General features: G+C 44.7%; 2 protein-coding genes and 1 long non-coding RNA gene across 5 annotated transcripts; 1 reads left to right on the forward strand and 2 right to left on the reverse strand.

Moving 5' to 3' along the window:
- Positions 1 to 369: 369 nt before the first annotated feature.
- Positions 370 to 6,379, reverse strand: LOC117825569. The gene is made up of 8 exons (XM_034701482.1): positions 6,305 to 6,379; positions 5,671 to 5,705; positions 3,432 to 4,968; positions 2,982 to 3,016; positions 2,770 to 2,891; positions 2,572 to 2,668; positions 2,327 to 2,453; positions 370 to 1,699 (listed from the first exon to the last, which is right to left on the reverse strand). Exons 3-8 carry the CDS (start codon positions 4,813 to 4,815, stop codon positions 714 to 716), a joined length of 2,751 nt encoding a protein of 916 aa, XP_034557373.1. The 5' UTR covers positions 4,816 to 4,968; positions 5,671 to 5,705; positions 6,305 to 6,379; the 3' UTR covers positions 370 to 713.
- Positions 6,380 to 9,542: 3,163 nt separating this feature from the next.
- Positions 9,543 to 22,951, reverse strand: LOC117807360 (titin-like). Of its 3 annotated transcripts, XM_034676637.1 has the most exons (19): positions 22,763 to 22,951; positions 22,117 to 22,151; positions 20,128 to 20,190; positions 19,973 to 20,007; positions 19,761 to 19,882; positions 19,563 to 19,659; positions 19,318 to 19,444; positions 18,238 to 18,690; positions 17,913 to 18,096; positions 17,458 to 17,681; positions 17,244 to 17,315; positions 16,685 to 16,857; positions 16,240 to 16,491; positions 15,485 to 15,910; positions 14,854 to 15,391; positions 14,578 to 14,750; positions 14,133 to 14,384; positions 12,649 to 13,797; positions 9,543 to 12,576 (listed from the first exon to the last, which is right to left on the reverse strand). In XM_034676637.1, exons 4-19 carry the CDS (start codon positions 19,973 to 19,975, stop codon positions 9,667 to 9,669), a joined length of 7,155 nt encoding a protein of 2,384 aa, XP_034532528.1. In that variant the 5' UTR covers positions 19,976 to 20,007; positions 20,128 to 20,190; positions 22,117 to 22,151; positions 22,763 to 22,951; the 3' UTR covers positions 9,543 to 9,666. The 3 variants fall into 3 exon arrangements, with proteins under 3 accessions (XP_034532528.1, XP_034532520.1, XP_034532511.1); XM_034676629.1 differs by having other exon boundaries at positions 9,543 to 13,797; positions 14,854 to 15,337; XM_034676620.1 differs by having other exon boundaries at positions 9,543 to 13,797.
- Positions 22,952 to 23,373: 422 nt separating this feature from the next.
- Positions 23,374 to 25,294, forward strand: LOC117831945. Its single transcript, XR_004635112.1, has 3 exons — positions 23,374 to 23,476; positions 23,948 to 24,091; positions 24,312 to 25,294. It is a non-coding gene; the product is annotated as an uncharacterized LOC117831945 (long non-coding RNA).
- The last annotated feature ends 1,520 nt before the right edge of the window (positions 25,295 to 26,814 follow it).

Below are 26,814 nucleotides of genomic sequence, written 5' to 3' on the forward strand. Positions count from 1 at the left end.
TTGGAAACAGACCTCTATCTCCCTCTGTCGTTGAAATATGAACCTTTGAAAGAATTCCAGATTTTCATCTATCGGCATGGCCATAGATGAGAATTTGGAATTACTTTCCGGCTTGATAACTCATCCTTACATGTACCTAAAGTGATGCAAGCACCTGTCTTTGATGCAGCAATCCTTTCCTGGGAGCATGTTTGGCAGGAAGTGCTCTATGCATTCTATGTAGCTATTCAATGGTCTTGAAAGTTTTCCAAAATGTTTTCTACATGTCTTTGATTTTTTTCAAAACTCAAAGCAGGAGGCAGACACAAACATGTAAATTGCTTTTAAGAACATGTATTTCTTTGAACATTATTTATAAATTTACACTTGAAGTGCTGGGATTTTTTCATGTCTTAACTCTTTTTTAAATTTAGAAAATAAAATTATGTAAAACCAAAAAATATATAGTTATAACATTAATGTATGGAAATCAAATAATATAATAAACAACAAACAAATAATAATAAATTCAAAATCAAAGAACAGTAAGACAAATATAAAATAATAATCTTAATTGTTAAATAAGACCGCCAGCATACTCTTCATTATTGTCCATCCAGTGGGTCTTACGGGCAGAGGTCACATGCCATGGAGCCTGGTAGAGCAGGGGGCGCAGGCACTTGCCCTTGAGCCTGCTCGTGAGGGGGGTGCTGGCACATGCCCTGGATCCTGCTCTAGAGGGCGTATTGGCATATGCCCTGGAGCCTGGTCGACGGGGCGCGGGCACTTGCCCTGGAGCCTGGCCGAGACGGGGCGCGGGCACTTGCCCTGGAGCCTGGCCGAGAGGGGGTGCAGGCACTTGCCCTTGAGGCTGCTCGTGAGGGGGTGCTGGCACATGCCCTGGATCTTGCTCGAGAGGGGGTGCTGGCACATGCCCTGGAGCATGGTCGACAGGGAGTGCAATCTCCACAAAACTCTTTGACGGTGAGTACATTTTTACCTGCATAACGATGTTGGATTTTGTTCGGTACACTTTCCTGTTGAGGCCTTTTTCCATGCCTGGGTCTCAAATCCTCTGATGAAATTGAAGAACTTGACTCTGGGCGATCATCGTAGATCGGTTCCTCATCGTCTGAGCTGGTCTCTGGTTTGTCATTGAGGATGGATTCCTCATCATCAACGATTTCACCTTCCTGAGAGTTTTCAACAGCGCTCTTCAGGGCTTTCAGGCTAAACTTCCTTGTTTCGTACCCTGTCACTTTGTCTGGCAGTGCGACATAAAACCTCTCTGCAGTTTGGGGATCGTGGCACATAGATTTTGAGAGAGGTGGTCTGCTGGGTATCCTGTTGGATGTCCATGTCATTAACTGATCCACCTTCTGTTCCAGCTTCTGCAACCTGAGAGCAAACAGCTCACAGTTGCATTGACTGGAAGAGGAGTTGTGGGACCCAGAAACAGGAGTGGAAGGAAGTGGCTGACTGGTAGTTTTATCAGGGTCACTGGAGGAGGACATGTTTTCATCACATCTCAAATGACTTCCAACAGACATGGCGGTGGAACATTTGGGGCTGGAATCGATTCCAGTGGGAGAACGATCATTGGAGTGTTTATCACTGCCAATTGCAACATCGGGGGATATGTCCATCTCCTCCTCCTGGCACTCAAATCCCGCTTGCTCCAGCCTCTGCTCCTCACCAGAAAGCAGACACTCATCCTCCTCTATAATGAAAGGCAACAGATCTAAATTGGAAACTAAATTCCTACGGTTCCAAATTTCAGTATATAGCATAACATTTTTGGTTGCTTCACAAAAGCCATAAAAAACTTCACAGTAGAAAGTTCAAGTTTAATTTGTGCATAGTTAAAAAAATATCCAAATTCTCATCTACCAGCATGCCCATAGATGAGAATCTGGAACTTCCAAATTCTCATCTCCCATTTTGTTTCTGTGGGCAGCCATTTTGATTCTGGATTGCAGTTTTGGAAGTGGGGCTCTAAGTCCATTTCTATAGATGAAAAAAACCCTAAGGGGTTCAGCTTCCCACTACAATGCACTGTGGAGTTATGACCTCTCAAACACTGTCCACTCTGGATACCCGAAATCCAAATATTGGTGCATGAAATGAAAGAGGGGATGGAGAGCTTTGCAGAACTGTTGGCCCCATGTCTCTATCATGTGTAGAAATGAACTTAGAGCCACTTAATAATTGGAATTTTGGAATGTGGAATTTGAAATTTTTGTCAAAGTGCCTTCCCCAAAATCATTACCCCAGAAGGTGCTTATGATGATATAAGTTCCCTTTTTACTAGGCAATAAAGAATTATATTAACACAACTTGTACGTACCATTTTCATTTGTCATCCCCAGGTCCAACATCGATACCATGGGCACATCAGGGTCGGACTGCCGCAGTTCAGCAAGCTCTTTCACAATGGCTGCTTTCTTGGCCTGCTTTGTGATTGGTTCTCGTTCCTATTAACATAATAACATTTCTAACATTAAACCAACCTAAGATGGATAAAACATCAGATTTACAATGGATCTTGCATACGTTTCTTTTGTCAAATTGAAACCAATTGAATATACTTACCTCAAATGCCAAAATATTATGTGTAACTTGTAAATGCTTATCAAGGCGGATGAGCTCTTTCTTCCCACATATTTGACAGTCCAATTTGTCTCTAGTTCTATGGTAGGAAATTAAAAATAAATGAGTCCACGAAATCCATGCTAATAACATAATAGGGTATCTATTCATGAATATGACAAAAAAAATTCTTCATCTTACCGTGCATTCCCATATTTTACAAGAAGCTGAAACTCCTTTTTATTGGGAATGGTGTGGGACACTGTAAGGTGTTGCTTTAAGTTGCTGTAGCTAGCAAAACACATTCCGCATACTTTTTTATTCTGTGGATAATTCAAAATAATATACCAAATTAAGACACTGTCTCCTCAGCAAAGTAACATGAAGTACACTCTCTATTGATTTCTACTTACCATCTTGGCAAATATGTCATTCAGAACACTGATACCTGTGCATTTAGAGGGTTTTAAGAAGGACAAATGGTCACAATGTTAATGTAAAAAATTGTAAAACTGAGCATATTCAAACAATAAAAACTTTTTCTGTTGCACGGCTAAAATGACTCACAAGAAGTTAAGTAAAGCTAGCACACTTAATGTTATTGCATATCTTTTAGTCAGGGCGAGCAGCAGTACAGAGCAGCAACACTTAGCCTGCTTTATGAAAATATCTTCCTCATGCTTACTTGCTGATTGTTTATTAACCTGCTTTGCCATCTGCTCTGATAATTTCACAGCTTCCTCTTCCATGCATCTTTGACTTTCTTTACAACACAGTGCTAGTCCAACGGGTTCACTTTTTTTGCCTTCATACCTTTACTTTGTCAATAGCTTTGAAAAACATTTCCCCCATTCCTCCATTACCTTCAGCTGTGCATATCTCTGTACTTCCTTGCTGCTTCCTCTGGGCTCTGGACACTCTTCTTTCTGACTGTGCTGTCAGAGCTGCTCTAGGATTCTGCTTGTTCCTTCTTCTTACAACCTCATTTTCTTTCCTGTCTTCAGAGGTCTTCTTTGCTTCCTCACTTTGTGGTGATATCATTACATTATCTCCAGCTTTCTTTGATCGATGTGTGAAACTCTGACAATCTTCTAACAGGGATGAAGCTCTCATGGGCTTGTCCTCCACTGTCTCAGCAGCTGGCTTTTGGGCTGTGTCCATGACGTAGGATTCAGTGCTGTCGCACTTGTTGCTTAGAATTTGTGTAACTGCTTTCTCAGTCTTGTCATTTGTTACTGTGTTGCAGGTTTTGTCCATTTCAACAGGGTGACACACAGGTTCTGTTTTGGCCATGTTACTCGGTTTTGTTCGATGTGTGAGCATGGTGTGAGCCGAACTTCTTGGTCTCGAAGAGGACCTCTTGTGTACTGTCTGTCTTTCCACCTCTTTAACCACCCTGTCATTGAGGCCAGCGCTACTCTCCTCTCTGTTATGACAAATATATCCCTCCCTCAGTTGGTATTTTGGGCCCACAAGGACCCTTGTTTCTTCAGAATGAGGCTGCTTCCTTCTTTGTTTGAAGTGACCCTCTCCATTCCTCTCACACGTGCAGCATTCACACATTTCGTTTCCCTCCCCAAAAAAGTTGGCACCATAGTAGCACGTGAACTCCTCCCCAGGTGAGATGGGTTGAATCACTTCAACATAAGCGATATTCTTCTTACCAGCAAGGAACTTGGAGTTTGGTTTGCAGTCGTGATTAATAAAAGCTGCAGGCCCGAGGAAGAGCTGATCGCAGTGTTTGCGTGAGGAATACATCACGCTGAAGTCATTGACTCCTGCCCTCAGCACATTGCTGTCAGCGGGACCGAAATCTGCTGTGCAGCCCAGCAGGACCTCCACACGCTGTCCTGCAAACCAGTACTTTGTTGAGGTTACCTTTGCTCCATTGGTCTCTGAAGAGTATCTGTAACAGGACTCTATCTTGACACCACTGTCCAACAGGAAGGCACTGAGGTAGCGATTGGCATGTTGCCTCAGCAGCTCCTGACGATGGCTTCCCAGAGAATTAAAGTAGTCACCAGCCAGTTTGCCCACTGTAAGTGCCTTGAATGTTGTGCTAAAGTCATGCATATGCTGAAAGCACAGCAGGGTTTCTTTGATACTTCCCAAATGCTGGATCTCTGGTGGAGGAGTGATATTCATTTTATGGGTGCTGAAGCCTAGCAGAGGGTCCAGCACCAAACTGGTGGCCAGGTCATCAGTCTCACACAGCTCCATAACACTCATTCTGGTCCATCCGTCCATTGCCAATGAAAAGTTTGTAACTGTATCATATAGACCGTTTAAAACAAGCTGGTTGCTTGCTGTGGATTGCTTGGAAGCCCAGCTGCTTACATAAATGGAGTCTTGACGTCACTTCTGGAATTTGTTGGGTTCCTGATGACCTCAAATTCCAGACTGAGTGGAAAAGGCAGAAACATACAACACACAACGATAAATCAGCTTTAAAATGTTTGTATGTATTATGTAGCTAGCTAACAGCCATACAAGACTTGGAACCTCTTTTGGCTGAAACCTGGCTTCCCACTGATAAAAGGTTTCAATTTTGGTTCCACAAACCCCACAGGAAGGACACCAAAAGGGGCCCCAAAGTCAAGTAGATGTAAATATGGAAGGAAGATTTACCCTCCCATCACCTGGAGTACATGAGGAAGGAGGACACTGAGGGCACATTTGCATTCATTTAATCGAGACTTTTCAGGCGCACCACTTCCCATGTCTCTATTACCTTTGGGTACAGAGTTCATGTTCAATATCCATAAATTTGGAAATATTCCACATTTATATCTTTATTATAAGGTCTTCACTAACACTGCCAAACAAGTTTCAACATGTTTTATAGTTCTTCTAGTTTCATAGGATATCGGCATCTTCACTGTATCTCTAAAACTCAGCCCATAGCAGCCTCTGAAAGTCGGCACGGGCCGTCGGAGTGCAAAATGCAGTAAAAAGTGATTTTTTTTTAAATTCATAAGTGCATAAAAATTCTGATAAACATGACATTGTGATGTTAGACAGTGAAATATGGCAAAACCAAACAAGTTTCAATATGTTTCATAAAAGAAAAATCAATAAATTACAGAGCAAATGTTTACTCACCATGTGGTCCAAGCTGATAAGGCACTTTCTTCTTCCTGTTGACAAAGGAAGTCCAAGTTTTAATCTACATGCATGCATTGAAAATGGATGAGGGAGAAAAAAACTAAAAACAAGTGGCTCATAGAAACAATGAATTAACTTGTCGTAGAGAAAGAAAAAGGGAGTAAATAAAGTCCAATGAAGACTGTAAACAGGGGGACCATGAAATTATGCACTGTGCAAGGCTCATCAACTTAGACATAAATTGAAATTTGGAAATTTTCCACATTTACATCTATATCATAATGTCTTCACATGCTAACTTTGGAGCGTTATTTAACCCACTTCCTGACAAGCTATCATGGCATGGGTGGTATTAATGGATTCATTAGTTCTTCTAGTTTCATGGGATATCGGTATCTTCACTATATCTCTAAAACTCAGCCCACAACAGCCTCCGAAAGTCGGCGCGGGCCGTCGGCGCGGGCCGTCGGAGTGCAAAATGCAGTAAAAAGTGATTTTTTTTTCAGTTCAAAAGTGCATAAAAACTCTGATAAACATGACATTGTGATGTTAGACAGTGAAATATGGCAAAACGAGGCAAGTTTCAACATGTTTTATAAAAGAAAAATCAAATTACAGAGCAAACACTTACTCGGCATGTGGTCCAAGCTGCTAGGTCACTTCCTTCTTCCTGTTGAACTGTGACACAGGAAGTCCAAGTTTTAATCTACATGCATGCAGTATACAATATATTAAAATGTGGAAGTACATTTTGGAGTAAATTTAAACTTGGGATTTATGTGTTTTTCCTGTGACACAGGAAGTCCAACTTTTAATCTATATACGGCAATATAATATCTGGAAGTTGATTTTTTTTATACTAAAACTTAATGACTAGGAAATGATTAGATACCCCACACCCACACTCTCTATCACTGTTTTTAATTTTAAAAAAAGAATTACATTCATGTAATTCAGGCACACCACTTCCAATGAATGTTGACTATTAACTGTGAAACAATAAATTTCTGTAACTCGGCTGGACATGGTCCCGCCATGAACACATTAGCATGTAAATATTCATTAATACCTCATAGTGCCCCCTAGCATCCCCTCTCCCTAAGGAGTCAGCCCTGTGAAAATGGTGCCAATCAGACAAAATTAAATGTTAAGCCCAAAAAAACATCAGGATCCCAAAAAAACATCAGGATCCCAGCATTGACCATGCTGCCCATATGACACATGAAACAAAAGAATTTGGAAGTGATGCAGCCACCTGTCTTTGAGCTTCCATTTGGGGGGGGGTTAGGAATAGGGTTTAGGGTTAGGGGTTAGGGTTAGGGGTTAGGATTAGGGTCACCTAGGGTGATGCAGCCACCTGTCTTTGATCCAGCAATCTACAAGCTTCCATTTGTACTCGGAATCAGACCTTGATCTCCCTCTGTCTTTGAAATATGAACCTTTGAAAGATTTCCAGATTCTCATCTATCGGCATGGCCATAGATGAGAATTTGGAATTACTTTCTGGCTTGATAACTCATCCTTACATGTATCTAGAGTGATGCAGCCACCTGTCTTTGATCAAGCAATCTCCAAGCTTCCATGTTTACTTGGAATCAGCCCTCTATCAGCAACCCATCCTTACATGGGTTAGGGTTAGGGGTTAGGTTTCGGGTCACCTGGGGTGCATCTCAAAGCTCTAAACTGCAGTCTCCTCGCTCCTCGCTCCTCGGCCGAACCGGAAGTACTTACTGACGCGCCATTTTAACTTGCGTCCCAAAGCTCTAAACGCTGCTGGAGGAGAGAGGAGCGAGGAGCGAGGAGACTGATCGGAGGAGGGATAATCGAGGAAACACGAGAGCAGACTTTGCGGAAGTCTTTTCTCTGACAGACACGCCCCCTTATCGAATATCACTCACCGATTGGACGCTGCAGCGGCTCGGACTTAACCGAAACTTAACATCAGCTGAGTTTAATAAGAGAGAAAAGACAGACCTTAAAACAGTCACTAAGGGTGCCCTGAAACAGATCATAAACATCAGTCGGTTTCTAAACAGTCTGTATTTGATGAGCTGAGATTGAAAAGTGTTTGATGTGAATTTTAAAAACAAAATACTGATCGCAAAATCCTAAATTGAATATAACAGAGGATGGATGTTATATCTGATTGTTTTTGTCAGATTCTCTGTCTAATGAAATAGAGTAATAGAGTCTAATATCATAGATAGAATATATATCAATGATCAGTTATTCCTCCTGTTAGTTTCCCTGTTTGTTCTCGTTTTCTTCATGAAGAGAAGTCTGACAGTAAAGTTTGTCTGTTAGTAAAAACACTTGTTATATTTCCTGTCAGGTTAATAAAGTTTCATACGAGGCTGATCATTAATGAGCACAGGGTTTGAAAAGAGTTGCATGGTTTCTATTTTCCCTTAAAGTAATAAATCATTTAATAATGAGGCATTTTACCGGTGAATCGATCCGCGATGCTTTAGGACAGAATAAACAGAGAGCTGATTCTCTTCATGTGCAGGTGTGTGTTAAACATGTAAACACAGAGACAGAGCTCTGTTACTGTTTATATCTATCAGAGGTATTACAGTGAACATGTGTGCAGACACAAACAGCTGTTAAAGCCGTCGTCACAAACCGACGTCGCTTCACGTGACGCTCCGGAGGAGAGGACGTCTCATTTCTCTAAATACAAATCTCCTCTCTCCTCTCTCCTCTGGTTTCATTTCCTCGCATCTCTGGTGGGCGGGACTAAGACGCGAGGAAGAGACGCGAGGAAGAAACGCGAGGATGGACGTTTAGAGCTTTGAGACGCACCCCTAGGGTGATGCAGCCACGTGTCTTTGATCCAGCAATCTACAACCTTCAATTTGAACTTGGAATCAGCCCTCTATCGCCCTCTGTCGTTGAAATATGAACCTTTGAAAGAATTCCAGATTTTCATCTATCGGCATGGCCATAGATGAGAATTTGGAATTACTTTCTGGCTTGATAACTCATCCTTACGTGTACCTAGAGTGATGCAATTACCTGTATATGATCCAGCAATCTACAGGCTTCCTTTTGTACTTGGAATCAACCCTCTATCGCCCTCTGTCGTTGAAATATGAACCTTTGAAAGAATTCCAGATTTTCATCTATCGGCATGGCCATAGATGAGAATTTGGAATTACTTTCTGGCTTGATAACTCATCCTTACATGTACCTAGAGTGATGCAAGCACCTGTATATGATCCAGCAATCTACAGGCTTCCTTTTGTACTTGGAATCAACCCTCTATCGCCCTCTGTCGTTGAAATATGAACCTTTGAAAGAATTCCAGATTTTCATCTATCGGCATGGCCATAGATGAGAATTTGGAATTACTTTCCGGCTTGATAACTCATCCTTACATGTACCTAGAGTGATGCAAGCACCTGTCTTTGATGCAGCAACCCTTTCCTGGGAGCATGTTTGGCAGGAAGTGCTCTATGCATTCTATGTAGCTATTCAATGGTCTTGAAAGTTTTCCAAAATGTTTTCTACATGTCCTTGATTTTTTTCAAAACTCAAAGCAGGAGGCAGACACAAACATGTAAATTGCTTTTAAGAACATGTATTTCTTTGAACATTATTTATAAACTTACACTTGAAGTGCTGGGATTCTTTCATTTCTTGACTTTTTTAAAATTTAGAAAAAAAAGTTTTATAAAACCAAAAAATATAACATAAATGTGTGGAAATCCACTAAAATATTATGTTCAACAAACAAATAATAACAAATTCAAAATCAAAGAATAGTAAGACAAATATAAAATAATAATCTTAATGGTAAAATGAGACCGCCAGCATACTCTTCATTGTTGTCAATCCAGTGGGTCTGATGGGCAGGGGTCACTTGCCCCGGAGCCTGATCGAGAAGAAGTGCTGGCACATTCCACGGAACCTGTTCGAGAAGGGGTGCTGGCACATTCCCCGGAGTGTGGTCGACAAGGAGTGACAGCACTTGCCCCAGAGTCTGGGCGATCAGGGAGTGATGGCACTTGCCCCAGAGTCTGGGCGATCAGGGAGTGATGGCACTTGCCCCAGAGTCTGGTCGACAGGGAGTGCTGGCACTTGTCCTGGAGCCTGGTAGAGCAGGGGTGCTGGCACATGCCCCGGAGCTTGTTCGAGAGGGTGTGCTGGCACAATCCCCAGAGCCTGGTCGACAGGGAGTGCTGGCACTTGTCCCGGTGCCTGGTCGAGATGGGGTGGTGGCACATTCCCTGGAGCCCGTTCGACAGGGAGTGCTGGCACTTGCCCTGGAGTGTGGTTGAGAGGGAGTGCCAGTACTTGCCCTGGAGCCTGGTCATGAGGGAGTGCTGGCACTTGTCCTGGAGTGTGGTTGAGAGGGAGTGCCGGCACTTGCCCTGGAGCCTGGTTGACAGGGAGTGCTGGCACTTGCCCCGGAGCCTGGTCGAGGGGGGGTGATGGCACTTGTTCCGGAGCCTTTTTGAGAGGGGGTGGTGGCACATTCCCCGGAGCCTGGTCGAGAGGGGGTGATGGCACTTGCTCCGGAGCCTTTTTGAGAGGGGGTGGTGGCACATTCCCTGGAGCCTGTTCGACAGGGAGTGCTGGCACTTGCCCCGGAGCCTTTTTGAGAGGGGGTGGTGGCACATTCCCTGGAGCCTGTTCGACAGGGAGTGCTGTCACTTGCCCCGGAGCCTGGTCGAGAGGGGGTGATGGCACTTGTTCCGGAGCCTTTTTGAGAGGGGGTGGTGGCATATTCCCTGGAGCCTGTTCGACAGGGAGTGCTGGCACTTGCCCCGGAGCCTTTTTGAGAGGGGGTGGTGGCACATTCCCTGGAGCCTGTTCGACAGGGAGTGCTGGCACTTGCCCCGGAGCCTTTTTGAGAGGGGGTGGTGGCACATTCCCTGGAGCCTGTTCGACAGGGAGTGCTGGCACTTGCCCCGGAGCCTTTTTGAGAGGGGGTGGTGGCACATTCCCTGGAGCCTGGTCGAGAGGGAGTGCTGGCACTTGCCCTGGAGTGTGGTTGAGAGGGAGTGCCAGTACTTGCCCTGGAGCCTGGTCATGATGGAGTGCTGGCACTTGTCCTGGAGTGTGGTTGAGAGGGAGTGCCGGCACTTGCCCTGGAGCCTGGTTGACAGGGAGTGCTGGCACTTGCCCCGGAGCCTGGTCGAGAGGGGGTGATGGCACTTGTTCCGGAGCCTGTTCGAGAGGGGTTGTTGGCACATTCCCAGGAGCGTGGTTGACGGGGAGTGCTGGCACTTGCCCTGGAGCGTGGTTGAGAGGGAGTGCCAGTACTTGCCCTGGAGCCTGGTCATGAGGGAGTGCCGGCACTTGCCCTGGAGCCTGGTCGACAGGGAGTGCTGGCACTTGTCCCGGAGCCTGGTCGAGATGGGGTGGGGGCACATTCCCCGGAGCGTGGTTGACAGGGAGTGCCAGTACTTGCCCCGGAGCCTGGTCATGAGGGAGTGCCGGCACTTGCCCTGGAGCCTGGTCGACAGTGAGTGCTGGCACTTGCCCCGGAGCCTGGTCGAGAGGGGGTGATGGCACTTGCTCCGGAGCCTGTTCGAGAGGGGGTGGTGGCACATTCCCTGGAGCCTTTTCGACAGGGAGTGCTAGCACTTGCCCCGGAGCCTGGTCGAGAGGGGGTGATGGCACTTGTTCCGGAGCCTGTTCGAGAGGGGGTGGTGGCACATTCCCAGGAGCGTGGTTGACGGGGAGTGCTGGCACTTGCCCTGGAGTGTGGTTGAGAGGGAGTGCCAGTACTTGCCCTGGAGCCTGGTCATGAGGGAGCGCCGCCACTTGTCCTGGAGCCTGGTCGACGGGGAGTGCTGGCACTTGTCCCGGAGCCTGGTCGAGATGGGGTGGTGGCACATTCCCCGGAGCGTGGTTGACAGGGAGTGCCAGTACTTGCCCCGGAGCCTGGTCATGAGGGAGTGCCGGCACTTGCCCTGGAGCCTGGTCGACAGTGAGTGCTGGCACTTGCCCCGGAGCCTGGTCGAGACGGGGTGATGGCACTTGCTCCGGAGCCTGTTCGAGAGGGGGTGGTGGCACATTCCCTGGAGCCTGTTCGACAGGGAGTGCTGGCACTTGCCCCGGAGCCTTTTTGAGAGGGGGTGGTGGCACATTCCCTGGAGCCTGTTCGACAGGGAGTGCTGGCACTTGCCCCGGAGCCTGGTCGAGAGGGGGTGATGGCACTTGTTCCGGAGCCTTTTTGAGAGGGGGTGGTGGCACATTCCCTGGAGCCTGGTCAACAGTGAGTGCTGGCACTTGCCCCGGAGCCTGGTCGAGAGGGGGTGATGGTACTTGCTCCGGAGCCTTTTTGAGAGGGGGTGGTGGCACATTCCCTGGAGCCTGTTCGACAGGAAGTGCTGGCACTTGCCCCGGAGCCTTTTTGAGAGGGGGTGGTGGCACATTCCCTGGAGCCTGTTCGACAGGGAGTGCTGGCACTTGCCCCGGAGCCTGGTCGAGAGGGGGTGATGGCACTTGTTCCGGAGCCTTTTTGAGAGGGGGTGGTGGCACATTCCCTGGAGCCTGGTCGACAGTGAGTGCTGGCACTTGCCCCGGAGCCTGGTCGAGAGGGGGTGATGGCACTTGTTCCGGAGCCTTTTTGAGAGGGGGTGGTGGCACATTCCCTGGAGTCTGGTCGACAGTGAGTGCTGGCACTTGCCCCGGAGCCTGGTCGAGAGGGGGTGATGGCACTTGCTCCGGAGCCTTTTTGAGAGGGGGTGGTGGCACATTCCCTGGAGCCTGTTCGACAGGGAGTGCTGGCACTTGCCCCGGAGCCTTTTTGAGAGGGGGTGGTGGCACATTCCCTGGAGCCTGGTCGAGAGGGAGTGCTGGCACTTGCCCCGGAGCCTTTTTGAGAGGGGGTGGTGGCACATTCCCTGGAGCCTGTTCGACAGGGAGTGCTGGCACTTGCCCCGGAGCCTTTTTGAGAGGGGGTGATGGCACTTGTTCCGGAGCCTGTTCGAGAGGGGGTGGTGGCACTTGCCCCGGAGCCTTTTTGAGAGGGGGTGGTGGCACATTCCCTGGAGCCTGTTCGACAGGGAGTGCTGGCACTTGCCCCGGAGCCTGGTCGAGAGGGGGTGATGGCACTTGTTCCGGAGCCTTTTTGAGAGGGGGTGATGGCACTTGTTCCGGAGCCTGGTCGTGAGGGGGTGATGGCATTTGCTCCGGAGCCTGTTCGAGAGGGGTTGGTGGCACATTCCCTGGAGCCTGTTCGACAGGGAGTGCTGGCACTTGCCCCGGAGCCTGGTCGAGAGGGGGTGATGGCACTTGTTCCGGAGCCTGTTCGAGAGGGGGTGGTGGCACATTCCCAGGAGCGTGGTTGACAGGGAGTGCTGGCACTTGCCCTGGAGCCTGGTCGATAGGGGGCGCAGGCACATGTCCTGGAGCCTGGCAGAGAGGGGGGGCTGGCACTTGCCCCGGAGCCTGGTCGTGAGGGAGTGCTGGCACATTCCCTGGATCCTGGTCAAGAGGGTGTGCTGGCACTTGCCCTGGAGCCTGGTCGATGTGGGGGTCAGGCCCACCCCTTGGAGCCTGGTTGACAGGGGGTGCTGGCCCATCCCTCTGTGCCTTGTTGTGAGGGGGTTCTTGCTTACACCTTTTGCTCTGCATGGCCAGGGCCTCCTTTGCAAAGAATTTATTCAAGTAGTATTTCATAATCCCTGGTGGCATCTTTTCAATCTCCACAAAACACTTTGACGGTGAGTGTATGTTTACCTGCAGAACCATGTCGGATTTAGATTGGCAATGCAAGCTCTTCTTAAATTTTTTAACTGATAGGAGCTCATCCTCTGATGATGAGGAACCAAGTCCATCTTCTTGTAGAGGCCTTTTTCCACGCCTGCGTCTCGACTCCTCTGATGAAATTGAAGAACTTGACTCTGGGCGATCATCGTAGATCGGTTCCTCATCGTCTGAGCTCGTCTCTGGTGTGTCATTGAGGATGGATTCCTCATCATCAACGATTTCACCTTCCTGAGAGTTTTCAACAGCGCTCTTCAGGGCTTTCAGTCTCAACTTCCTTATTTTGTACCCTGTCACTTTGTCTGTCCGAGTGGAATAAAATCTCTCTGCAGTTTGCGGATCGTGGCACATGGATTTGGCCACCTGCTTTCTCTCCTTCTCAGAGAGGTGTTGGTTGGCCTGGAAACCCAAACAAAGATATATTTTTTAAATTGTTGCATGAAAACAGTCCATTTAGCAAATCTGTCTCAACACTTTTAATCAAGGCTCTCCATAAATGACTTATGACATCCACTCAACAGCCTCTAAAATGTGTGTACACCAAAGTTGGCACTTATACCTACATGCAAACATCAACATAATCTCACGTGCAATTCCAGCCTGCAAATTGAGGATTTCAACTTCAAAATTCTGACATATGGCTGAATTCCAACTTCCAAATTCTAATCCATGGCTGAACTCCAACTCCCATTTTCTAATCTATGGCCAGATTCCAACTTCTATTACATTCTTACTTGACTAGAGACGCTGCTCCAGATCTTGTTGAAGTTGATGGTACTCTTCATTCCAGCATCCTTCCAAGCCAGATGTAGGAACTTTAAAGGCTTAACAATCTGCTTGCCGCGTATTGTGTGGAACACATAGTTGCTGTGCTGACCATGCGTGCAGCACTTGCCTTTGGTCAGGTCTTCAAGCCAAGCGAACTCCTCAGCGTTAAGGGCAAATGCAGCTTGACCAAATGTCTGCTCAGTTTCATGGTCATCCAACTTGGGAAATAAAATGCAGAAAATGATCATATTTCTGTGGATAGGTGGACTTTAAATAAGCAGAACAAATCACTAATGACTGGTGAATGTAGCTCATGTGACTATGAAATGCTGACTTAATTGATGATACTAATAGTAATTTCACTAAAGAAATGTTTATTACTTGGTCTCCCCATCCCTAAAAAATACTAACCAGAATGTGGAACCTCTGGCCATGACTCCAAGTCTCACATTTGGCCACATTTTCTGAGGTCATGTTAGTGAGTACGACAGATCTATGTCCGGTGAGCATGCTCAGGTAGCCCATGATGTAGCCCATGACCTTGGAATGCTCCTTCTCTTGACCTCCATTGTGGGCTGACCTTCCTACAAAACATGCCAAGATATATATATGTAAAAAATACACATTTTTAAGAATGCAAACTACTGAAAAAGAAGGAATATGATGTAAATAATGAAGTCTGCTTACGAAAGAGTTCAGGAATATTTTTCCTTGCAGTCTTCATGAATTCCATTTCCTCAACTGCAAGAAGCTGCTCATCTGTGAAAGCAGTGTGACATGGAGCCTGGTCGTGAGGGGGTGCTGGCACATCCCCTGGAGCCTGGTCGACGGGTGGGGCTGGCACATTCCCTGGAGCCTGGTCGACAGGGGGTGCTGGCACATCCCCTGGAGCCTGGTCGACGGAGAGTGCTGGCACATCCCCTGGAGCCTGGTCGACGGGCGGGGCTGGCACATTCCCTGGAGCCTGGTCGACGGAGAGTGCTGGCACATTCCCTGGAGCCTGGTCGACTGGCCCATCCCCTGGAGCCTGGTCGACGGGGGGGGCTGGCACATCCCCTGGAGCCTGGTTGACGGACGGGGGTGGCACATTCCCTGGAGCCTGGTCGACGGGGGGGGATGGCACATCCCATGGAGCCTGGTTAATGGAGGGGGGTGGCACATCCCATGGAGCCTGGTCAAGAGGGGATGCTTGCTTACACATTTTGCTCTGCCTGGCCGGGATCTCCTTTACATAGAAGTTATTCAAGTAGTATTTTATAATCGGTGGTGGCTTCCTTTCAACTTCAACAAAACACTTTGATGGTGAGTACATGTTTACCTGCAGAACGATGTTGGATTTTGATGGGTAATACAACCTCTTTTTAACCCTTTGAGCTGATGGGAGCTCATCTTCAGATGATGAGGATTCAACTTGACTTTCCTGTTGAGGCCTTTTTCCACGCCTGCGTCTAAAATCCTCCGATGAAATTGAAGAACTTGACTCTGGGCGATCATCGTAGATCGGTTCCTCATCGTCTGAGCTCGTCTCTGGTGTGTCATTGAGGATGGAATCCTCATCATCACCGATTTCATCTTCCTGAGAGTTTTCAACAGCGCTCTTCAGGGCTTTCAGTCTCAACTTCCTTGCTTCGTACCCTGTCACTCTGTCTGGCAGTGCGACATAAAACCTCTCTGCAGTTTGGGGATCGTGGCACATAGATTTTGCCACCTGCTTTCTCTCCTTCTCAGAGAGGTGTTGGTTGGCCTGGAAACCCAAACAAAGAAATTTTTTTAAATTGTTGCATGAAAACAGTCCATTTAGCAACTCTGTCTCAACACTTAATCAAGGCTCTCCATAAACTCATGACATCTACTCAACAGCCTGTAAAATGTGTGTACACCAAAGTTGGTACTTCTACCTACATGCAAACATCAACATAATTTCACTTCCAATTCCAGCCTGCAAATTGAGGATTTCAACTTCCAAATTCTAACCTATGGCCGAATTCCAACTTCCAAATTCTAATCCATGGCCGAATTCCAACTTCCAAATTCTAATCTATGGCCAGATTCCAACTTCTATTACATTCTTACTTGAGTAGAGACGCTGCTCCGGATCTTGTTGAAGTTGATGGTACTCTTCATTCCAGCATCCCTCCAAGCCAGATGTAGGAAGTTTAAGGGCTTCATAATCTGCTTGCCGAGTAAGCTGTGGAACACATAGTGGCAGCGCTGAGCATGCGTACAGCACTTGCCTTTGGTCAGCTCTTCAAGCCAAGCGAACTCCTCAGTGTTAAGGGAAAATGCAGCTTGACCAAATGTCCGCACAGTTTTGTGGTCATCCACCTTGGGAAATAAAATGCAGAAAATGATCATATTTCTGTGGATAGGTGGACTTTAAATAAGCAGAACAAATCACTAATGACTGGTGAATGTAGCTTATGTGACTATGAAATGCTGACTTAATTGATGATACTAATAGTAATTTCACTAAAGAAATGTTTATTACTTGGTCCCCCCACCCCTAAAAAATACTAACCAGAATGTGGAACTTCTGGCCATGACTCCAAGTCTCAAAGTTGGCCACATTTTCTACGGTCATGTTAGTGAGTACGACAGATCTGTGTCCAGTGAGCATGCTCAGGTAGCCCATGATGTAGCCCATGACCTTGGAATGCTCCATCTCCTGACCTCCATTGCGGGCTAAGGTTTCTACAAAACATGCCAAGATATATATATGTAAGAAATACACATTTTTAAGAATGCAATCTACTGAAAAAGAAGGAATACAATGTAAACTAGAGAATGCAATTCCTGCAAAATTGCAGGGTGTGAATGCTGTATGTTTAATAGCTGACGCTACACTGCAATGCTGGCTTGAATGTGTAAGAAGGTGAAGTAGTAGGAATAGTTGGAAAAATGGGAATGGGTTCAATTAGTTTGAATATCATTGAGAAGTTGAAAATTACCAATAATGTATAAAATAAGTGAATGTTTTTTTGAAGAGCTGACGCTACACTGCATTGCTGGCTTAAATGTAGAAGAATGCAAACTACTGAAAAAGAAGGAATACGATGTAAATAATGAAGTCTACTTACGAAGCAGTTCAGGAATATTTTTCCTTGCAGTTATCATGAATTTCCTTTCCTCATGTGCAAGAAGCTGCTCATCTGTGAAAACAGTGTGACATGCACCACAAATGTATGAGTTTCCAAGTCCAAATTTATTTAGATATAAAATATATCTAGGGACATACAATGTGATTCTTAGAAAGTAAACAATACCAGACTGGAAGAAATTGAAAGCATTTACCTGTCTTGTGGCGCAACACTTTCTGCCGGTGGACAACCACTTTTCTCTGTACCTCAGCTGTGATTCTCTTAAGTTCATAATGAATTCTTGTGAAATCTTTGTGGCTAAGCTTACTAGCCTTCAGGAATGAGTTTTCAACGTGTTTGAAGAAGGTGGACACGTTGGTCAACATATTCTTGATTGACGTGGGCGCATAGCCCTTCTCAAACAGGTACGTCGTCCAACTATGGAGAAAGGTCAGGAGTTACAAGTGATTAAATCTCAGTTCAAGCTCTACCACCAGATTCAAAACTCCATATTCCAACATCTAAATTCTCATCTATTTCAAAACATCATAGATTACAATTTGGAATTCATAGATAAGAAATTGTATTTGTATTTGTAAGTATTTTGTGCCTGGTTAACTCTGAAAATAGTTTTTAGGTCAAGAATAATATGACATAAAAAATACTTACACACGTAACTTGTCCATTTGGGTAAGGAATTTTAGGTCTTCGGAGGTGGCAGAGGACGGTAGGCCAGCGGCCATGTACAGGCAAAAACGATTGGCATGGCTGGACGATTGCCGTGCATTTTCAACATCCTTTTTTGCCTTCCGTGGCCCCAGGCGAAACTTAAAAAAATCAGCAAGAATCTTTTCTGTAGTAAAAAAAAAAAACAGTAAACATTATTTGGACAATTCCCCAAAAAAGCCAAGATGAAAAGGGAAATAATAAAGTAAATGTAACTGTCTCTCTCCTCTCTCACCCAATTGTAATTGAAAAGGAAAGGAAAACTTACCAAATAATCGATCGCCCTTCTTCCCCTTGCCAACGTGTTCCAATTTTTGGGCTGAGAGAGGTGGTCTGCTGGGTATCCTGTTGGATGTCCATGTCATTAACTGATCCACCTTCTGTTCCAGCTTCTGCAACCTGAGAGCAAACAGCTCACAGTTGCATTGACTGGAAGAGGAGTTGTGGGACCCAGAAACAGGAGTGGAAGGAAGTGGCTGACTGGTAGTTTTATCAGGGTCACTGGAGAAGGACATGTTTTCATCACATCTCAAATGACTTCCAACAGACATGGCGGTGGAACATTTGGGGCTGGAATCGATTCCAGTGGGAGAACGATCATTGGAGTGTTTATCACTGCCAATTGCAACATCGGGGGATATGTCCATCTCCTCCTCCTGGCACTCAAATCCCGCTTGCTCCAGCCTCTGCTCCTCACCAGAAAGCAGACACTCATCCTCCTCTATAATGAAAGGCAACAGATCTAAATTGGAAACTAAATTCCTACGGTTCCAAATTTCAGTATATAGCATAACATTTTTGGTTGCTTTACAAAAGCCATAAAAAACTTCACAGTAGAAAGTTCAAGTTTAATTTGTGCATAGTTAAAAAAATATCCAAATTCTCATCTACCAGCATGCCCATAGATGAGAATCTGGAACTTCCAAATTCTCATCTCCCATTTTGTTTCTGTGGGCAGCCATTTTGATTCTGGATTGCAGTTTTGGAAGTGGGGCTCTAAGTCCATTTCTATAGATGAAAAAAACCCTAAGGGGTTCAGCTTCCCACTACAATGCACTGTGGAGTTATGACCTCTCAAACACTGTCCACTCTGGATACCCGAAATCCAAATATTGGTGCATGAAATGAAAGAGGGGATGGAGAGCTTTGCAGAACTGTTGGCCCCATGTCTCTATCATGTGTAGAAATGAACTTAGAGCCACTTAATAATTGGAATTTTGGAATGTGGAATTTGAAATTTTTGTCAAAGTGCCTTCCCCAAAATCATTACCCCAGAAGGTGCTTATGATGATATAAGTTCCCTTTTTACTAGGCAATAAAGAATTATATTAACACAACTTGTACGTACCATTTTCATTTGTCATCCCCAGGTCCAACATCGATACCATGGGCACATCAGGGTCGGACTGCCGCAGTTCAGCAAGCTCTTTCACAATGGCTGCTTTCTTGGCCTGCTTTGTGATTGGTTCTCGTTCCTATTAACATAATAACATTTCTAACATTAAACCAACCTAAGATGGATAAAACATCAGATTTACAATGGATCTTGCATACGTTTCTTTTGTCAAATTGAAACCAATTGAATATACTTACCTCAAATGCCAAAATATTATGTGTAACTTGTAAATGCTTATCAAGGCGGATGAGCTCTTTCTTCCCACATATTTGACAGTCCAATTTGTCTCTAGTTCTATGGTAGGAAATTAAAAATAAATGAGTCCACGAAATCCATGCTAATAACATAATAGGGTATCTATTCATGAATATGACAAAAAAAATTCTTCATCTTACCGTGCATTCCCATATTTTACAAGAAGCTGAAACTCCTTTTTATTGGGAATGGTGTGGGACACTGTAAGGTGTTGCTTTATGTTGCTGTAGCTAGCAAAACACATTCCGCATACTTTTTTATTCTGTGGATAATTCAAAATAATATACCAAATTAAGACACTGTCTCCTCAGCAAAGTAACATAAAGTACACTCTCTATTGATTTCTACTTACCATCTTGGCAAATATGTCATTCAGAACACTGATACCTGTGCATTTAGAGGGTTTTAAGAAGGACAAATGGTCACAATGTTAATGTAAAAAATTGTAAAACTGAGCATATTCAAACAATAAAAACTTGCTGATTGCTGGGAAGCCCAGCTGCTTACATAAATGGAGTCTTGACGTCACTTCTGGAATTTGTTGGGTTCCTGATGACTGCAAATTCCAGACTGAGTGGAAAAGGCAGAAACATACAACATACAACACACAACGATAAATCAGTTTTAAAATGTTTGTATGTATTATGTAGCTAGCTAACAGCCATACAAGACTTGGAACCACTTCCGGCTGAAACCTGGCTTCCCACTGATAAAAGGTTTCAATTTTGGTCCCACAAACCCCACAGGAAGGACACCAAAAGGGGCACCACAGTGAAGTAGATGTAAATATGGAAGGAAGATTTACCCTCCCATCACCTGTACAGTGAGGAAGGAGGACACTGAGGGCACTTTTGCATTCATTTAATCGAGGCCTTTCAGGCGCACCACTTTCAATGTCTCTATCACCTTTGGTTGCAGAGTTCATGTTCCATATTTCAATCTATGTATTATGTGACATAGATTGCAATTTGGAAATATTTAGGGCCCGAGCACCGCCGGTGGCCACCGGGGGCGAAGGCCCTATTGAAACCCTAAGGATTATTATTATTATTCGTCCGCGCCTTCTAGGGGACTTTTGGCCCCCTGAACGTGAATGAAAGCGCGAGTATTTTTGCACACTCATCGGGCTTGGCGAAAAATTTGTTAATTTATGGGTCTCAGAAAAAAAATTTCAGTAGCGCCCCCTAGGGGTAAAAATGGCATCAGGACGCACAAAAAACACAGTGCAACAATGCACACTTTCCATGCAAAACATCATTGCCTAATAAATCTTTTTATGTTTCAACTCTTCAGTGGATGCAGACTGGATAGATGACCAAGAAGGACAAGCAGGTCCATCTTACAGTGCACATGGTGCTTTCCTACAAATTTCATTCATATACCAATTCCTGTCTTAGTGATTCGCTCGCGTATGTATGCGGCGTTGGTTCGCGTACGTATGCGGCGTTGGCTCGCGTACGTATGCGGCGTTGGCTCGCGTACGTATGCGGCGTTGGCTCGCGTACGTATGCGGCGTTGGTTCGCGTACGTATGCGGCGTTGGCTCGCGTACGTATGCGGCGTTGGCTCTCGTACGTATGCGGCGTTGGTTCGCGTACGTATGCGGCGTTGGCTCGCGTACGTATGCGGCGTTGGCTCGCGTACGTATGCGGCGTTGGTTCGCGTACGTATGCGGCGTTGGCTCGCGTACGTATGCGGCGTTGGCTCGCGTACGTATGCGGCGTTGGCTCGCGTACGTATGCGGCGTTGGCTCGCGTACGTATGCGGCGTTGGCTCGCGTACGTATGCGGCGTTGGTTCGCGTACGTATGCGGCGTTGGTTCGCGTACGTATGCGGCGTTGGTTCGCGTACGTATGCGGCGTTGGTTCGCGTACGTATGCGGCGTTGGCTCGCGTACGTATGCGGCGTTGGCTCGCGTACGTATGCGGCGTTGGCTCGCGTACGTATGCGGCGTTGGCTCGCGTACGTATGCGGCGTTGGCTCGCGTACGTATGCGGCGTTGGCTCGCGTACGTATGCGGCGTTGGCTCGCGTACGTATGCGGCGTTGGCTCGCGTACGTATGCGGCGTTGGCTCGCGTACGTATGCGGCGTTGGCTCGCGTACGTATGCGGCGTTGGCTCGCGTACGTATGCGGCGTTGGCTCGCGTACGTATGCGGCGTTGGCTCGCGTACGTATGCAGCGGTGGTTTGCGTACGTATGCAGCGGTGGTTTGCGTACGTATGCAGCAGTGGCTCGCGTAGCCGGCGGCTGCGGATGTGCGAGGGCCCGTTCATCGCCGCTTGCGGCTTTAATTCAGATTTATATCTTAATCATAATGTCTTCAGGTGCAACACAAAATGCAGTAAAAAGTCATTTTTTAAAAGTTCAAAAGTGCAAATAAACAATAATAAACATAACACTGCAATGTTAGACAGTGAAATATGGCAAAACCAAACAAGTTTCAATATGTTTCATAAAAGAAAAATCAATAAATTACAGAGCAAATGTTTACTCACCATGTGGTCCAAGCTGATAAGGCACTTTCTTCTTCCTGTTGACAAAGGAAGTCCAAGTTTTAATCTACATGCATGCATTGAAAATGGATGAGGGAGAAAAAAACTAAAAACAAGTGGCTCATAGAAACAATGAATTAACTTGTCGTAGAGAAAGAAAAAGGGAGTAAATAAAGTCCAATGAAGACTGTAAACAGGGGGCCCATTTTTTAAACCATGAAATTATGCACTGTGCAAGGCTCATCAACTTAGACATAAATTGAAATTTGGAAATTTTCCACATTTACATCTATATCATAATGTCTTCACATGCTAACTTTGGAGCGTTATTTAACCCACTTCCTGACAAGCTATCATGGCATGGGTGGTATTAATGGATTCATTAGTTCTTCTAGTTTCATGGGATATCGGTATCTTCACTATATCTCTAAAACTCAGCCCACAACAGCCTCCGAAAGTCGGCGCGGGCCGTCGGCGCGGGCCGTCGGAGTGCAAAATGCAGTAAAAAGTGATATTTTTTTCAGTTCAAAAGTGCATAAAAACTCTGATAAACATGACATTGTGATGTTAGACAGTGAAATATGGCAAAACGAGGCAAGTTTCAACATGTTTTATAAAAGGAAAATCAAATTACAGAGCAAACACTTACTCGCCATGTGGTCCAAGCTGCTAGGTCACTTCCTTCTTTGTGTTGAACTGTGACACAGGAAGTCCAAGTTTTAATCTACATGCATGCAGTATACAATATATTAAAATGTGGAAGTACATTTTGAAGTAAATTTAAACTTGGAAATTTATGGGTTTTTTCTATACTTCCTGTGAAACAGGAAGTCCACGTTTTAGTCTATATACAGCAATATAAGTTGTTTTTTTATACTAAAACTTAATGACTAGGAAATGATTAAATACCCCACACCCACACTCTCTATCACTATTTTTTATTTTTTAAAAATTACATTCATGTAATTAAGGCCTTTCAGGCACACCACTTCCAATGAATGTTGACTATTAACTGTGAAACAATACATTTCTGTAACTAGGCTAAACATGGTCCCGGTGTCTGATTTTTAAACATATCGTCGCTGTCGGGCCGAAACCTCGTATCTCCAAATTTTGACATTTTGGTTTTTTTTCATAAATCATTGCTATTTGTCAGCCTTCATGTCTGTCAATGGTTTCTACATTTTTTTAACCAATGAAAGGTATGAAAAAAACCTTGTGACTAAACCACGTAACTCCATTGGGTCCTCAGACCGTCGACGAAACCTCGTAGCTCCACCCCGTTCCATTTTGAAGGAAGTGCGCATTTCCTCTCAAATAGTTTTGAAAGTGGCAACACAGTTTCCGAGTGGTTTCGTTTGAGGTGAGTAACGTAATAAAACACTTAAGATTCAGTTTCACAGGATACACTGCAACTCAGTTAAAAGTATACAGAGAAGTATTACTTATTAATAGTTTTGTTTTTTGATTTCCAGTCGTCCGAATAGACGGAAGTGATCACGATGACTTGTAGTGAGTTAGCCATGACATAAAATGATCTGAAAAGTCACCGATCTTTCTTTAGCTTGATCCGTGCTTCATTGAAAGTAATAATTCCATGAAAACTCACTTCATAATATTTTGATCATTGAAACTGTGAGGATGAATGTCATTTGACTTGCTGAGTTGTCTAAAAAACAAGTTAAATGACACTATATTATCAAGCTAATGCTATGTGGACAGCCTATGAGCACTTAAGCAGTGACGTTCTCTTTGATACTTTTGTAACATGTCATACCATAAAAAGCAGATATGCATGACGTTTGTTTGTTTTCTGTTTTCTGACTTCCTACAGCAGGATGTCTTTATGACAGCACAGGTGGAGAGAGAGAGGAAAACGAGGAAGCAGAAGTAAGAGGAGATGATCCATACACAGAGAGTGAGGAGGTTGAGGATAGTGAGGAAGAAAATGTCAGCGAGGAAGTTGAGATGGATGCAGGTATGTTTAATAATGTGTTAATGATTCATGAGTCTCCATTGCTTCCTGCAGTGTATAATAGAAAGGAACAGTGGCTCCAAAACTCAAAATTAAGTAATTATCTACTCATCATAATACCAGTAGAATGTGGAGATAGCACCAGAGCTACTTCACAGCAGCTGACACTGAATAATGCATCATACACACATACTAATGTTATTGTTTTATGTTCCTTTTTAAGATCCAGATTATTTGACTGAAGGTGCACAAGGTGTTGGAGGGAGGAAGCGGAAAAATGCAGAAACCTGGAAGAAAGCGTTGCAGAAAAAAAGAAGAATGCTGGGACAGTCCTACATTGGAAGCAAAATGTCAGAAGAGGTAACACGGGAGAGCAGGGTGATGGGACCTGGATGCCAGTCGTCTTCCTGTCTTAAATCGTCCAAGCATCACTGCAGTGAAGTCACTGTTGATAATAGTTAAAACTGTAACTCTGAAACATGGTTTGGTACATTTGAATAAATAATTGATAACTTTGTTAGCAATAAATAGTTAAAGATGGTTAAAATTAACTTTAAAATACAGTTTGATGCACTTTTTTTATCATTAATACGTTTTATTGTAGCTGTTGTAGATATTTAAATAAACGTCTAACACATGGAATAGGAATGCACATAAGTTGATACTGTTACACTACATAATTGATGCCTTTTATAGATGTTTTTGTGGCTGAACAAAAACTGAATTATCTTTGTTTGGTTGTTACTGTCAGAGCAGCATCAACTGAAATAACGATGAACTACTTATTTACATTTTACATGTTTTTATTATTGCTTATGTCTCACACTAGTGTAACATTTCTGAGTATTTGGTTAAAAATATTTTAGAGAGTGTTCTTGTTGGTCTTGCATTCAGTTAAGCCTCATAGCTGTTTTGTACTTTCTCCAGTAGGCTGCAGTATTGAGCCAGGTGTTCATTAGAAATTAGAAATAATCATTCTGAGGGATTCTCAGTGTCTTGCACTGCTTAGCTGAATAAATAATTAGTTGTTTAAGTACAATGTTATTCTTGCTTAAGAAATACTAAGACAACAAATGCTACCGTATGCTGAAGACGGAGACTCTGAAAAGGATAATGGTGCAGTGGATGACAGTTTGTGCCAATGTGTTTTCCCCCTTAATTATTTTTTCCACATAAATAAAATTAATATATGTGACGGTTTCAGAATCAGTGTCAAGTTTTCTGTCTGCTGGTTCTTATTGAGAAAGATCAGTATGTTTACATGGTCAGTGTCAGCTGGGAGCGCAACCGGGTCATCATCAGTCCAGCTGCAGAAAAGATCAGACAGTTCTGATGTTGCTGGTCAGCAAACAGCGCACTAGCAATTCCAACCGGTCTGTCGGCTTCGTATCTAAAGGTGGGGAAATGTCCTGTTTAAAGTTGTCAACCTATGTGTCGTTGTTGGCAGCAGGATCAATACGCGACGTATTGATCCTCTGAAAAGCGGAGACCTGACGCACAGCCGCAGCCGAGCGTCTCCGCTGTGCCCAACACCTTTAACAGCTGATTTACATCGAAACATTCTTTAAACTTAAAACACTTTCATTAGCCTTATGTAACATGAGACCATACGTTGTTTGAGCCACGTGACAGAAAATTGAAAACAAAAGTGCATGTTTCGAGTAATTTCCTAACAATCAATTAATCGATACTAGATTAATTGTTTACATCTCTAATAACCAATGCTCTGTTGAATACTCTGGAAATAGTTATTTTACCAAGACTCTTGCCAAATCTATCACTAGTGATGGCGAGATGAAGCTTCTTGAAGCATTGAGGCTTTCCATCCAATTGTTTCACTCATGGGCCGAAGCTTCATGGTGCTCCATTTGCTCTACTGCGCCATCAAGTGGACAATAAATGTAAAATAAGCGCAGTGATTATAATGACACCATCCCTTTGGTGTGTGAAGCTTTGAATTGAATAAGTGAATGATGTTTGTGAAGCCAACACATAAATAATAAACTTCTTAATACAGTGTCTGTCTTTATGATACAATGGCCGGTTCAAAAGGGAAAGTGGAAACAAATTGGGGATAAGGTTGTGACTGTGCGCTGCCCCTCATATTTCGAGTCGCGCACCAAACCCGCGAACTGGTTCCTGAATCAGTCACGTGGTACAGGCGGCTCGCGAGGCTTCGAACGTCATCATTTTCGGCACCTCCCCTCAATGAAGCAAGCCTGAATACGCGCTTCGCGGAAACGCCCCCTCAAATACTCGACACGCTTCGAAGCTTCGGCACATCTCTGACATCACTATCTATCACGACAAAAAAATATAACAAAGGCATCAGCTGATCTCCAGCACGCACTTTACATTATCAGCTGTTCAACTCGATGACGGAAAAACCTCGTATGTCCACTTCAACTGGTCCAAAAACATGTAACTCCATTTTAGACAGATTTTTCGCAAAATGTGATTGATACAATGACACATACTTGGAGCTGAATGTATTGAAAGCTTAAATGTCAACTGTGACTTTATAGTGTTTCTTTATTTAAAAATTACAGGGTTTTTTTACATTTCCTGAAAGTCGCAGTTTTGGAGATACGAGGTTTCCGCCCGACAGCGACGATATGTTATAGAGCTCCTCGAGATGGTTCGGGAACCACTCCCCGCATGTCCCTAGCCTTTAGCGTTTCCAAGTTATGGCCTTCCAAAAATCAGAGGTCAAAAGTTGACATGAC

This window comes from Notolabrus celidotus, chromosome 2, assembly GCF_009762535.1.
Source record: "Notolabrus celidotus isolate fNotCel1 chromosome 2, fNotCel1.pri, whole genome shotgun sequence".
NCBI classification, from domain to species: domain Eukaryota; kingdom Metazoa; phylum Chordata; class Actinopteri; order Labriformes; family Labridae; genus Notolabrus; species Notolabrus celidotus.

Coding starts and splice junctions, on each gene's coding strand:
- LOC117807360 (XM_034676620.1), bottom strand. Junction 16,858..17,243: donor AAATATTCCTGAACTGCTTC/GTAAGTAGACTT, acceptor CATGTTTTGTAG/AAACCTTAGCCCGCAATGGA. Junction 16,492..16,684: donor GCCAGAAGTTCCACATTCTG/GTTAGTATTTTT, acceptor TTATTTCCCAAG/GTGGATGACCACAAAACTGT.
- LOC117825569 (XM_034701482.1), bottom strand. CDS start 4,815: ATGGACGGATGGACCAGAATGAGTGTTATGGAGCTGTGTGAGACTGAT. Junction 2,669..2,769: donor GTAAAATATGGGAATGCACG/GTAAGATGAAGA, acceptor TTCCTACCATAG/AACTAGAGACAAATTGGACT. Junction 2,454..2,571: donor ATAATATTTTGGCATTTGAG/GTAAGTATATTC, acceptor TTATGTTAATAG/GAACGAGAACCAATCACAAA.